Genomic DNA, 14,902 nt, shown 5'->3' on the forward strand with positions numbered 1-14,902 from the left:
AAAGCTCAGAATGCTCAATGCCACCTTGTGATGTCATGTGGTAATACAGGAAGTGCACCACTGTGTTTTTAAATCCATACACTTTCACTAAAATCGTTTGGATGATTGGAAGTTCCAATCTCTACAGAACAAAAGGTAAAAAGCAACTTGTTTTATAAAGATGCAGACAAACTAATAATAAAGAATTATTCTGTGTGAATGAAACAAAACACAGCTCCAGGTATGTTTTCGAGGAGGAAACATTTTAACATGGTTTAAATCTCACAAGAGTCAAATTCGCGGAAAACTTTTTGGGAACCTTGACTAAATTTTATGCATACTTCTGTGATGCTTTTCAAATAAACTGCAACTGGATTTTGCGTGCTTTGAGTACAGTTGTTGTTGTGGACAGTAATGAAGGACGTTTTCCAAAATGTTTTCACTCGTTCCTGAAAAGCTTCTGCTCACCATGGCAACCAGGCTCCAGCATAGGCTCTATGAAGGTACATGAGAGAAGAAGAGCCGGCGGTGTGCCATATAGAAGTATAGGCAATTGCACGTGTTTGGGTTGAACTCAATGCTTGGGTGGCCAATTAGCAAAAACAGCAGAGAATAGCCCCAATGCCATGGACCAATCAGGACTGGAGGAGTGGAGCTTTTGTGTCCTCCCTCTGGCTCCTCTTTTACTCCCTAACTCTGTCTGTCAACTTGGTGTCCACCGCACAACTCGGTCAGAATACCCAATGAGGATTATTGGAGGGGAGCAGTGGGATTTCCAGCGCTCACTTGTTTGCGGAACAAAAATGTCCGTGTGTGTGCTCAGACAGACGCTTGGCTTTGGCCCATCCATGGCCCAGGATCACAAACCTCGTCTTTGCCTCTTCACACTGGGCCACAGAGCTGCAGACTCCCCCCGGATCAGGACCCACTGGGGCACATTCATTCCTTCAGAGGGACCTCACATCACTTTGTCAATTTCCGCCCAGATCCGACCAAAACCTGTAGTGGATAATCAAAACAAGGGCGGCCATCTTGGATATTGGTGGGCACTGTTTGCAACCTGAGCTAATGATGTTGTTAAGTTCACCAAGCCCAAAGGAAAAAAAAAACAAAAAAAAACATAAATGATATAATTCTTCTAGACTAGTTAAGACAGATTAATGACACAGTGGCAAAGATGTTTACATTCATGCCATGACAGGAACAATGTCTCAATTTATGCACATTCTGCTTGTGTTTGGTTGTTTGTTTTTTTCTTTAAATGCTCCAACTTTCTCAATAAAAAAAGTCTTTGACACCTTTGACAGTTGGATATAAAACAATAAAACATATTTTGATTACGACGTACAGTGCAGAGGGCTAAGGCTCTGTGCCCAGCCTTGATAATTCTACATTTCTCTTTAGTGTGAACAGAGAAACCTGTAGCAGCCTGCCTGCTCTCTCTCCTCTACTACAGTGTGTAGCTCCTCTCTCGCCCTGCAGATATTCAGCTGAAATGATCTGCCTGATGCTACGCCGTGCCCTCAGCGCTCACTGCCCCACAGCCATCTTCCATTCGGGGGTTCAGGGAGAGGAATGTTGGGATGCTTCCAAAAGAGTCACTCGGTGCTTTATGATGTTACTATTCCACGGGCAGAGGGGCACTGATGGGCATTAATGTTTTGGCATCAAGACAATTTTTTTGTTTTATTCATAAGTTGTTAGTATAGCACTGTTTGATATATTATGGAAGTATTATTGAAGCTACCTGCCTTCATACACATAGTATTTATATTTATATGTTTTAATTGTTTAGTTGTTTGTGTGGAGCAAGTTTCCATTTACTAATATCACGCATAGTAGAGTTTAGTCACCAGCTAGGTTCTCACAACCACAATCTTGCCTACGGATCTGAAGCACCTCTAATGCTGCTTCTGTCTGAACAGTCAAACCCAGAGAACACATTGTGTGACCTTTAAACAAAAGCTTGTTTTGAGTAAGAATGTTGCACATAATGGATGTTATAGCAACATACTGTAGCTGTATATTGAGACTGTCTGACCCAGATATGAGGTGGCTTATTTTACTTGCGCAAACTTGCTGAACAAGTGTTTTGAACTAGTGCACGCCATATTTAGACGCTACTTTATTAAAGTGAAAATACATACATTTCTAATATACTATAAATAGGCAGTACAAATGCTGGGATCTGTGGAGGTATTTGCTCTACTATTTCCTCTACTACCAAACTACATGGTACTACAAGTATGACGACTATACTATATTATTATCTGTACTCAAAGCTGCCTGGATGAAGTCTTTTCTTCTACATGTAGGTTTACCAGTCATTTTTCACTAATATATAGTTCTTTCACATGAAGCATTCTACAAAACTTGACAGATTTTCATATTATTTTTCCGCCTACGCCTGCAGCAGCCTAAAGTGGGGTGTCCCATCTTCTTTGTGGCTCGTAGCGTGGAGCAGGGTCGACCCAGTGGGGCTCTCCTCGGGGGCCCCACACACAAAGCCCGTGCAGGATTATCCGCGTGGGGACAAAGCGTGTGATTAGCATGAGAAAACGGGAGCGCTGCAGCCCCTCCAGCCCTGCAGAGGAGAGGTGTCAGGGGCACCCAGAGGAGAGGAGAGGTGGCTGGCGCTCATTAGCTGCTGGGACAGGCTGAATACAGGCGCACACTCCACGCCACGCACACTCGCACCGGGACACTGGCACGCACACGCACGCCACACATAACCATGGAGAAGGATCCAGGCAATTTGTAGCTCATATGCATACGTCTGAGCACAGCAAGGGACAGGAATTTACCAAAGAATAACTCAATAAAGCAAAGGGCAGGGAGCACTTTTCCTCTATGGTGTAGAATGATGGAATAACAATAAACAAAAACTGTATTATATTATGCAACTACAACTTTTGTTCAAGATGTGGGGACTTTTTAAAGTTAACTCACTCACACGCTTTAAGATTTAACATGTTTTGAAAAAGTATTGTCCAATGTGTGCAACGCTGTCACCTGAATTTGGAGTAGAAGAAGAACTATTGACTGTAGAAAGTTGTGTGTCATATTTATGTATTATTCGTGGTAAGTGAACTATTAACTTTTGGACCATTTTACTCATTAACCCCTTAACGCTGCCATAAATATGTAACAAACCGTTTGGATCAAGATATAAACCGAGATATGCAGTATCTTTCTAGGAACCTTTGGCAAGCACGTGTTTCTAGTTCTCCATCTACTTAAAGGCAAAAACACACACATATTTTTTTTTTATATACGGCTATATAAATTCAGGCATTAAGGGTTTAAAATATAACATAAAATATAACAACCCTGATTTTTTTAGCAAAGAAACCTGCACTGTTGCCTGTAGAGGGCACAAGGACATCAACTGCAGTGAAAATGGGGCTAAAAATTATAAATGTTGAGATACGTCATTGAAGGCAAAGTGAGAACTGGCACTTGGAGTCTGGATTACCACCTAATGATGTCACAAGGTGGGACCAAACCTTTTCATCTAAAAAGAGGCTGAGGTTGTCATAGAGATCTCAATAGTACCACCATGTAACAGTGCGACCTCGTGACTTGTGACGCCATAGTATAAAATGTTTTGTTTGGTGAAGTTATATTTGGGAAACAGTGAAGCTTGTTTATAGTTCAGTGACTAATGATGTAAATTTGATGACTCAAACATGTTACCCAAAACATAACCACATTTTTCAAGACGACGTGATCTTTTATAAGGACCCATATTATGCTGTATTTTCTCATCTGTTATTATGCTGTTTTCTCATCACAGACAGATCTGGAATTGTGTTTTGTTTCATTTACACATATTTGACACATAAATCTTGCTCCACCTTGTGATGACATGTAACACAGTGCTCCATTGTGTTTTCAAACTCCATACACCTTCACTAGAATCATTTGGATAAATTCAGACCTGGAATTGCCACTGTCTACTGAACAAATTGTAAAAGGAGTCATTAACTTGAAAACTACCGCTTCATTACATCACAAGAGCATTTTGACCTTTCGAGATGTAGACAGACTAATAGAGGTTCTCACAGGTTACTCAAGCATGTGTGAATGAAACAAATACCACTCCAGGTATGTTTTAAAGGACGGAACAACATTATAACATGGTTTAAAGCTCACAAGAGTCAATTAAGCTTAATATAGAACCTTTAAAGTAAAACATGTTCTTATTATATTAATTATTTTAGATGAGCAGTCTATTACATAATATTTTTTTGTTCGATCGTTCATCTAAGACAGGGGTTACCAAACTTTTTATCATTAACATTATCGCTCCTGACTGTAATGGGGGGCTGGAGTTGAGTAGGTTGTATAACAGAATTGCATGACCCTGACGATGCAGATTATATTCTTTGAAAACCACCGCACTTCAGAAGTTTTTATACAGCCATTTTGCTGTCTTTAACTGCACTACAGAACTCTGCGCATGCACTGACTGTCACTGTCTGATCTCGAGATTGTCAGGTGATGGAAATTTGGCGGAAAAAGTAAATATGTCATATAATTATTTAAATATCAATATAAATACTTCATATAAATATATTTTTTAATTGAAAAAAATCAACAAAATACAAAATTCAGATGTGCTGTTATATAAATAGGCCATGACTACTTTTGAGGATTGCCTCATAGGGCCAGTTCAAGTGGTGGGGGGCAGAGGGGCTGGGGGTTGGTCAAAGGGGCGTGGAGGGCTGGAGTCGGCCCGCGAGCCTTAGTTTGATGACCTCTGATCTAAGAAATGTAAATGCCATATTGCGTTGCCATATAACAACACCATATAATACCTGCTATTGCTTTACCATAACTGTACTTTCCTTTCTGCTTTCCACTTGCAACTGTAAAACTTGTAACTGCTAAATGCTTTTGAATGTACTATTTAATACTGCTTATTTATTATTATTTGTCTCTTTTAATCACTGTGTCTTGATTAACACATTTTGTTCGTTTCTCTTGCATGTTTGAATGACAATTAAAGAACCTCGAGCCTTGAACCTTAAAGTGAGTGTTCATAATTATTTGTAACATGGGATCATTTGCATAAAAAACCCACAATGCAAATGAGTCTGTGTAATATTACTCTTATATTGTTAGTCCACATTCACACGCCTATCAATCACACACCGATACACAACCACATGCAGGATTACACCAGCAAAGACATTTCTTGGAGATTAGTGCTTTGCTTATCACTTGAAACATAGCATCTGTTGCCATGTTATGTATATGTATGTAATCCAGGCACATTAGCATAACGGTTTTTATCTGTGTAAAACAACAGGACGGTGTGCTGGAGAACGCTGGTCCCCGGATTGGTGTCCCGTGTCCCGCTGTGGCCGTCCTGGAGAGACAGACTCTTTCAGCGGAGAGAGGACGAGAGAGGATCAGTGGATTTGGCCCTCTCCAGTGAAGAGGTGCCCTGTAGTCTGGGATTAGAGGGATGAACCCACTCTCTCCTGTCCCCTCTGAAGGATGTGTCTTTTGTGGGACACTCCAGCTAGAAGGTCCAGGCTGGAGGAGAGCGAGAAGATGTGGGGGAGGTGCTTGGGAGATTAGATCAAGAAAATTGCTCAGAATCAAGAATCCACTCCAAAAAAGTAATGATACATTTATTATATGGTTGTAGAGATACAATTTTAATTATTCTGAAAGCAGATGACAGAGGCAGCCCAATTTATGAATTAAAGGTCTTATATTACACATAAGTGCCTCTTGTGAGCTTTAAGCCATGTTAGAAAGTTGTTACCTCATGTGAAGATAAAAACAGTGTCACACTTGTATTACCACATGGCAGAGTCGGGACCAAGTTGTTGTTTTGCAAGTCTCAAGTAAGTCTCAAGTCTTTGACCTCAGGTCCAAGTCAAGTCCCAAAGCAAATACAGGCAAGTCCAAGTCAAGTCTCGAATCACTGGCCCAAAAGTCCATGACAATTTAAGTCTTTACCAAAGTACCAATTATACCTTAGATTTTTGCAATTTATATGACTTTTCAGATAAATTGTCATAGCATATTTATATATGAGTATTTATATGGAGTTGTAGAAATGCCTTTTTTTTATTTATATTTTTTTATGCCTTGACAAGATCTTTGTGTGAATCATTTTGGTTAGAATAGAAAGAATTCAGATTTAAAAGTCAAGTCTGAGTCAAGTCCCAAGTCACTGACCTTTAAGTCCAAGTCAAGTCCCAAGCCTTACTCCATTTTAGCAAGTCAAGTCTAAAGTCCTAAAAACGGTGACTCAAGTCTGACTTGAGTCCAAGTCACAACTTGCAAGTTCCCACCTCTACCACATGGTATCACGAAGTGGAACTGCGTGTTTTCTATTTGCGAGAACCCAGCCTAAATATGTAGGGTTTGTGTGTTAAACATGTGTGAAGGAAACAAAATACGTCCAGGTCTGTTTGTGATGAAGAAACAACATTATAACAAAGATAATCAATTCCTGTTGCCATGTTATGTATATGTATATAATCCAGGCACACCAATTCCACTGAGTTACTAAAAGTCACATTTTGACACTTTGAAACTACAAAAGGGTTAATAAAAGTTTTCCATTTGCTCTCTGTACCTCTGCTCTTGTTTGTCCACTAGGGGTCTCTGTCCTGTAGGAGCCACACACACTCAATGGGCAGTAGATGATGACGACGATGATGATGATGACGATGGGTGTTTTGTTTTAAATTGATGGCAGGCCTCAGTTACTTCAGAGGTCAAGAGTTCAGCCCTCTGCTTCCCTGAACCTTCGCTTTCACTTCTCTTTATGATCCTATTGTTTTGTGGCTGCAGGCAGAGAACCAATTAAAGTGGGCGGACCAACGGGACTGGTGGGATGGCCAACTTCATTACTTTTGTACTTTTACTTTCAATTTTAAATATAGAAAGGTTAAACACTTGATATTTTGTGAGGTTAAAAGTAAAACACTCAGCAGGTTTGGTGTGACGTTATTAGCTGATGATGAGGCCCACTGACAACTTTTACAGTAACCATTTTAACAGTTCAAGTGTAGAAAAATATGCAAAGTGTACTTTTTACTACTACTATAATTACATAATTGCCTATTGTAAACACTTCACAAATATCTACTGTATAAATTGTACTGATACTTTGCAGTGAGTGTTCAAAAGTGACCATGGTGCCACAAGGTACACAAAAATATTTCAAAATAACTTTAAGAAACTTTATAGCCTTACTTGAGAAGTCTTATTACCTCCGCCAAGGAGGTTATGTTTTTGCCGGCGTTTGTTTGTTTGTTTGTTTGTCTGTTAGCAACATAACTCAAAAAGTTATGGACCGATTTTGATGAAATTTTCAGGATTTGTTGGAAATGTGAAAAGGAAGAACTGATTTCATTTTGGGGGTGATCCGGAAGAAATCCTGGATTCTGGATCACTTTGAAATTTTAGTTAACATTGTGGTAAATGGGGCCAAAAATTTTGTTTCTCAATATCTCGGTTAATTATTGACCAAACCCCATGAAATTTGACTCAGGGATGGACAATGGGATCCTCTTTCATATTCCAAAGGCTGATCCAGATCTGATCCAGAAGACTGATTTTATCGCAATTTATATAAAAAAATGGGGGTAGTCCTTGGCGGAGGTCTGCGCTCTCTGAGTGCTTTTCTAGTTGTAACTGTGGCACTTCATTTTAGATGTAGAACTTCATCACTGTAAACTTTGTTGGTTATCAAACAAGTATTTGAATCTGAATATGTTTGAATATTTTATAAATTACTGTTGCTACACAATTTAAATTATTCTAAAAATGACAATGATGACTGTATCACAGGACCAGTCCCGTATTTGAATATAATATTGTTTAGAATAGATAATTGTCTATTTTTTGTCTCCCTGTCCTCCTGTCCCTCTGTCCCTCTCATCTCCTTGTCCTCTCGTGTCTCCCTGTCCCCCATGTTCCTCTACCAATGGAACAAGTGTGTTTTTCCTAATTTGTCCAGTGTCTCTGTCCCCCTCTCGTCTCCCTGTCCCCCCGTGTCTCTCTGTCCCTCTCTCGTCTCCTTACCCGAGGTGTCTCCCTATCCCCCCTTGTCTCCCTGTCTCTCCGTGTCTCCGTCCCCCCGTGTCTCCCTGTCCTCCTGTGTCTCCCTGTCCCTCTCTAGTCTCCAAGCCCCAGGTGTCTCCCTCTCTTCCTCTTGTCTTTCTGTTTCCCTCGTGTCTCCCTGTCTCCCTCGTGTCTTTCTGTCCGCCTCTTGTCTCCCTGTCCCCCTGTGTCTCGCTGTCCTCCCGTGTCTCCCTGTCCTCCCTTGTCTCTCTCCCCCTTGTCTCCCTGTCCTCCGGTGTCTCCATTCCCCTTGTCTACCTGTCCCCCTGTATCTCCCTGTCCCTCTCTGGTCTCCTTGCCCCAGGTTTCTCCTTGTGCCCTCTTGTCTCCGTCCCCCTCTTGTCTCCCTGTCCCCTCGTGTCTCCCTGTCCTCCCATGTCTCCCTGTCCATCTCTTTTCTCCTTGCCCCCTGTGTCTGCCTTTCCCCCCCGTCCCCCCGTGTCTCGCTGTCACCCCATGTCATGTCCCCCCGACCAATGGAACAAGTGTGTTTTTCCTAATTCTCCTCGTGTCTCTCTGTCCCCCTTTCGTCTCTGGGTTAGACGACAGGTCCCATCTGTAGGGGGACGACCATCTTGTCACGTGTTGCTTTGTCTGGGTCTCTCACCAAAACATACCCCCACGTGTTTCCATAGCAACTTACCCTTCCTCGGCCTATACCCAACCCTACAGTACAGGAAATAGCCACTACAGTCTCTGGCGACTCCCCAAAAAGGTCAGTGTGACTTCTTCTGAGAATGATTCATGGTCAGGCCTTCAAAAATGGGCCGCTTGATGTTTATATTTGACTTGTGCAAGAGGAGAAAATAAATTAAAATCTGATTGGACGGCTGGTTATTTATCTACCCGGCGATAGCTGACAAAATGCTGTTCGCTGAAGCGGGAGTTAGTGAATGTCACCGGAGAGGAATGGTTGGAGGTGCGAGGATCTATAAATATTTTGACTCTCCTTCGTAGCTCCCTCACTAGAAGAGGTTGGGTCTATATCCTTACCGGGGGGAACAGGGTGGCACACGGGCTGATTAATAGACTTAAACAGAACATACATCATGTTTTTTGGGGAGACCTAGAAAAAAGTTTGGGCCTCTCCTCTATATCCTACAGAAGTACTTATTCAGCAGTAAATTTGAGCTTGTTTGCAGTGAAACATTGCCTTTCCACAGACTGCCCTGCTTCCTCATGCAATCCTTGTAGAATTGTCTGTGTATGTCTGTGTACGGCTGCACGCAGAGTTGTATAACACCCAATTTGCTGTTTGAGGTTAGTGTTCAAGAGCTATATATCTACCTAAATACAGTTTCAGTATAACAAGTTACTGGGGATTATTCTGTTTCTGATTTGGTGTACACATAATAAATCAGGTGCACTGCAAAAAACATTATCTAGGTAATTTAAAATGACATAAATAAAGAACTTTATTTGAGCAGATAAAGTAAAATTATCTGTCAATGGAAGTGTGTTTTTTGTATTCTTATTTAAAGTGCAAAGAGTTGTTGTTTTGCTTATCTGTGTGTAACAAGATGTATTTTCATTTACAAAAAGTCTTATTCTATTGGTAGACCATTTTAGTCTGATTCATCAGCCGGTTTCACTTTAAACCGCATTAGGATTCGTTCGCTCGATGTTAGGCGGGTACTTTTTTCCAATTGCTGCTATTTGGTCCTGACGTATGTAATGTGCTGCTAACGGGGCTAACTGGTATGTTAAGTTTTTCCCAAATCCCGTAGGAAGAAGGGCAATATTTTCCCCTTGATAAATTTCACCAAACATTCTCTTTGTTCTGGCTTTAAATCCTCGATCTCGGGAATCGGTGCAACACAAAATGTATGGCTCTTCGCTGATTGGCTGGTGCCCAAACTCACATGTTTTTGCAAACCTTCTAATGTATTCCAATTCCTGACCTAGTCACTGGAGAGAAATGAAATTGAGCGGAGGCACTAGGTGGCACCAGCCTGGCTAAGACCATTTTACTTGTCAAGTGAAATTTACTCTAATCATGGTAAAAGTAAACAGGATTTTAGTTTTTGCAGTGTGTAGTTTTTCCACTGAGTCCCTGTTTAAATCTATTTTGAAATGACAATACTCTTACCTTACAGGGAAAGCAGGCATCTCCAACTCTTCACCGTGCAGCTCCAGATGTGAAGATGGGCCCTTGGTAACAGCACAACAGTCAAATCAGAGGACAGCCTTTACAGTGAGGACCATATATTTTTGTCTTAACTATATATAGATCAGGCAGGTCATTTGGACGTTTTGGATAAAAGACAACATGTCCTCCAAAGAAAAACTTTGTCCTGTGAGTTTTCAACTGTGTGTTTCTCTGTTTACTTTTACATGAATCACTGAGGAATCAACTATGGAGAGGTTAAAGGATCTCTGTTATAATGTTGTTTCCTCATCAGAAACATACCTGGAGTTGTGATTTGTTTCATTCACGCATGTTTAACACACAAACTCTGCATATGTAGGCTGAGTTCTTCTCTCAAACATGTCATGTCATCTGGTAATACAGGAAGTGCTCCACTGTGTTTTTAAAAACAACTTTTCCTTCAAATATATACCTTCACCAAAAACAAACTAATTGAGACATCATATTTGTCTCTGAAGGTTCTTGGTTTATTCTAAATAATAACTGCAGTCTACAACTTCACCACTAGATGTCTCTGAAGCTTTCACCCTTTAAGTTGAACTGACTGCCCTCTGGTGCGTCTCTGTAGTGAAAGCTTGTGTTTTTGTTTCCCTGGGGAGATACTTTCACTTGTGTGTGTGCTTCATGTGCACTCTGAGCCCATGTTGGAGTATCACAGATGGCCCAGCCTCTTGTGCTGACAAGACTTCCATTTGTAACCATCAGGGCCCTCTCTCACACATATGTGGCTGAATTATGGACTGCTGCACTCGCCATAGCAACGGCAAACTCTTAAAGGCACGCCACTGGTCACTGGTCCAAGTCTGAAGTCACTGAGGCCTGAGGGGCTGGCTCCCGGCCATGAGAGGGACAACAACCAAAAAAAGATTTGTACTCTCATGTAAATGCATGTACATACTGCAGAAGTCCTGCAGAAAGACGATGTTTGCATAAAGAAACCTACACCCTATAGTGTCTTATTCAGTCTTATAGCCATAGCAACAAAGTTTTCCAGTCTGATCTAAGAAATGAATGAACTTGTCGTGCATGCTCATTCTGTCTCAGTCTGAGCGTGCGGCTGCATTCTCCATAAAAACCTGCCAAATAACTCTGCATGTGTTTTGTTGTGGCATTTGTGTAAAGGGGAATAGCTTAATATACAGACATATTTTTGGGTCTCTTATACAACATTCTGAGTATTTAGTGCATTATTGTGGTATAGGTTAAGGGTTCCAGAACTTTTCAACCCGGGACCCCAAAATAACCATACAATTATGTTTTGAGACTACAAATGTCAAAATATATTGATTCAGGTTTAATATTGTTTATTTCACTACACTTTATTGTCCCCATAGGGAAATATGTCCTCTGCATTTGATCCATCTCAAAGACCATATCACTTTGGATTCTATCAAATTTATCCCATTTTTACAGCATTACTAGATCATTGAATGTCTGCACAAAAACGTCAGGCTTGGGCATGGTTATTTTTTTTACACAGAATGGTTATTATGCATTTATTATAAAAATGATGAATCACAAGCATTATACACTCAAGCACGCACACGTATCTCCCAGCTTGTGAATACATGTTTGTGTAGCCACGCGTCCATATAAAGACAAATCAGATTGAAATGCACCATGTGAATAAGACCCTATCCCCTAAAGAGCAATCACTTACCCCTCCTCAAAGCTCCAATGTTATAACTATCCACTCACAAAACCCTTTATCCCACAGACTTCAATGTCCTGCTTGGAACGGCGTCAACTGTTACTCCATTCAACAGTTTTCATGAATCGCCCAAGTAAGGGAACTCTACAAGCTGTTACACGCACCCCCCACCACCCATTATCCACACATACAACAACCAACGCTACCAGAATACAAGGCTCCGTCCCATCCTTCTGCTGCGTTCCCTTGGCCTGTTCAGCAAAGGTCTCCACCCTGGGGCCTTCGGGGCATGGCGTGGTGCCCTACCCTGGCAAGAGTGTGTGAGGGAATGTACCCCCCAACCCCACACATCCATGCTCAGTGCTTTCTAATGGGACCCCCCGATGGTGTCTTGGTAATACTGAAGACACTGTGAGCCGTATGCTGGGGTTCACCTGGGAAATTCTCAATCTGGTGCACTGGGGAGAGGCAGCGGCAGGAGAAGGGGGGTGAGCTGTCTTATAGTGGCCCTCCCTGCAAAAGAGATACCCACTAACACTCACACACACACACACATATACACACACACGCTCCAAACACACTCAATTGCTTTTTTTTAGCAGGCTCAGCGAACCATTGTCCCTTTGGTGAATGGGGCTGGAACGTGGTCAGTCACGCTTCCTTTTAGGGGCTATTGACGTGTCTGTTTGTATGCGCGGCCCAAAGATTTAAAACTTGTTTTTCACTCTAGACTGCTCTTAAAAGTATATGTTTTTTTTTTTTTTTATTTTGAATTATCCTGTCTTTTATTACAGATTTTATTGTCCCTTTAATAAATAAATACAAATACTTTCATGCACTTGTTGTTTTAGGAAATTATAACCCAGATTATTTATTCAAGCCATGTTTTAACCTGTTATAGCCCTTATAATGTTAGTACACTTTAAAGAGGCAATGCAAATACAGCAGTCATGATGAATAATGAGGGGTAAGTCCAGATATTTTTCTCTACATGAATTTTGCATGCCTCCTCTGTCTGGATGGGTTTCCTTTAACTGCTCCATTTTTTCCCCCCATTATCAGGGCCTGTAACATTTTTCCATGTATTTGAGCAAAATTTGTCTGATCTCGGTACACATATATTGAATAACCAGCTCTTGAGGTTAAAATACGTCAGCTGTGAACTGTCTACAGGAATCAGGAAGTGTGTACTTAGCATGCTAGTTGCTGTAAGCATTATTGTGACAGCAAACGCCGCTCTGGCCTCTGGAAGTTGTGAAAAGCGTCATCATGGTGAATAATTAGGATACTCAGAATGTATAATGCAAGTGACTTTTGGACTTCTGCAATAAAAAAAGTTCTATTTTTCATGTCTTAAAAGTAAAAGTTAGAAACAGCGCCTTTAACCTCATACAACATCCTCTTCCTGGAATACATCTGACTACCCCTGACCCTACCTGGCTGAATATCTGGAAAATTATCCTGAGTCAGTGACTAACTGTCATGGCACATATCCCTGGTCATTGAAGGATGGGTCTGTATTATTTAACACTTTCAAAAATCCCATACTATGCAAACTTTTATTTTTTCATTAAAGGAAATTATGAAGACTAAGCTGTCCAAACTTTATAAAGCCTGAATGATACATGATATTAACCTGGCGAGCCAAGACTGCCTGCTTTCCTTTATATATACTGACATTCAGGGTACGTTTACACATAACTGGGTATGTTGAGAAATAAATATGTCCCTCCCTCTGTTTTCCAAAGTAACATCATGCACATATCATCGTTTTAAAAAAAGTTTACATCAACCCGCATAAATACGCCATCAAGCACCATCATAACTACACCAAAGCTTCTGGACGGCACCTGGATTAGATTTAGATGTGTGTAGCATTTATTGCATTACAGTTGTAAGTATTACTCAAACATATTTTGAAAAACGTGCATTTCTAAGAGGGCTCGCCTCTCCACAGATTTGTTAAAGAAGTGGCAAAATTTCTGAACTCCAAGCCTCATTCGTCTCTGGTAATGGATATGATACATCAGCTCTGTGTGCAAATGCGACTCCTGCTCTGAATGCTTCATGACCATCATCATAGCAAAAGGTGAACATTGGTCGCACTTTTGGCACGTCAGCTCCTAAAACTCTGTTTATCTCACTTTACATGCAAACGCCAAACTATAGTTTCCAGAATCTCCATTGTAGCCGGAGTTTTTAGAAAGCTTTGTTTTCAGAGGGAAATTCGCAAATACCTGTGTACATATAAATGGGACCATAGTCTTGGATCCCATCTGTTTTCCCACTGTTCTGACAGACAAGTTTATTAACCAGTCAGAGAAATGCATAGCCCGTCTGCATCAAGAAAAACATGGTATTTGAAATAAATATCATTCGTTCATTTGCAGTATAACATATATTTCTGGTTCAAGAACCCAATTAACACTGCACTGACATATATATCTTTAGTGTACTTTCTACTTACTCCCACAGGTCTGCTCCTGCCACACTCTGCTCTCTGGGGCCATACGAAATAGAACACTGGAAAAGAACAATCCAACTAAACTCAGAGTGGTAGTACCTCATCAGTAATAACGCTAACCTTTTCCACATAAATCTTTATATAGCTGTTTTATATTTGCACTTGCTTTTGTTCCTGCCTCCATTTTGGCTCCATCACTTCTTCTCTTGAACACAGTTTCTTGTGTGTGTGTTTGTCCACCTCTTCATTTGCGCCCACGCAGCTGCAGCTCTGCTAACAGGCATGACGGGCGGCTGAGGGGTGCTCCATCAGTCGGGGGTGTGATCGTGACCAAGGGGGGACTTCCCTCTCGTCCTACAGGCCACAAAAGGCTGGACGTCCTGCCACAGAACAGCCACACAAACTGCAGCCCTGTGCCCATTGTTTTGCTTCAAAGGATGTTGCCTTTTCACTTAGTCATTTTAGATTTTTCTTTCTAATAATAAAAAGTGACGGCACAGAGCGATGTGTGAGTCACTTTTGACAAATTTATTTTAGGAAAGAAAAAGGCTTTATATATTTTTCA

At 41.1% G+C, this 14,902-nt stretch overlaps 1 protein-coding gene across 5 annotated transcripts in view; it reads left to right on the plus strand.

Moving 5' to 3' along the window:
* Positions 1-14,462, plus strand: part of phrf1 (PHD and ring finger domains 1) — a 104,453-nt gene extending 89,991 nt beyond the window's left edge. Inside the window, exons 20-21 of one of the 5 annotated variants that reach the window (XM_055155527.1) lie at positions 10,170-10,267; positions 14,349-14,462. In XM_055155527.1, the coding sequence (XP_055011502.1) occupies positions 10,170-10,267; positions 14,349-14,447 (197 nt within the window). In that variant the 3' untranslated portion in view covers positions 14,448-14,462. Of the gene's footprint in view, positions 1-4,990; positions 5,014-5,293; positions 5,865-10,169; positions 10,268-11,939; positions 12,215-14,348 lie in introns of those variants that run through there. The other 4 variants (XM_055155524.1, XM_055155529.1, XM_055155525.1 and 1 more) reach the window with 4 other exon arrangements.
* Positions 14,463-14,902: the final 440 nt, after the last annotated feature.

This window comes from Boleophthalmus pectinirostris, unplaced genomic scaffold, assembly GCF_026225935.1.
Source record: "Boleophthalmus pectinirostris isolate CB_2022bp ecotype Guang Dong unplaced genomic scaffold, ASM2622593v1 HiC_scaffold_2, whole genome shotgun sequence".
NCBI lineage: Eukaryota > Metazoa > Chordata > Actinopteri > Gobiiformes > Gobiidae > Boleophthalmus > Boleophthalmus pectinirostris.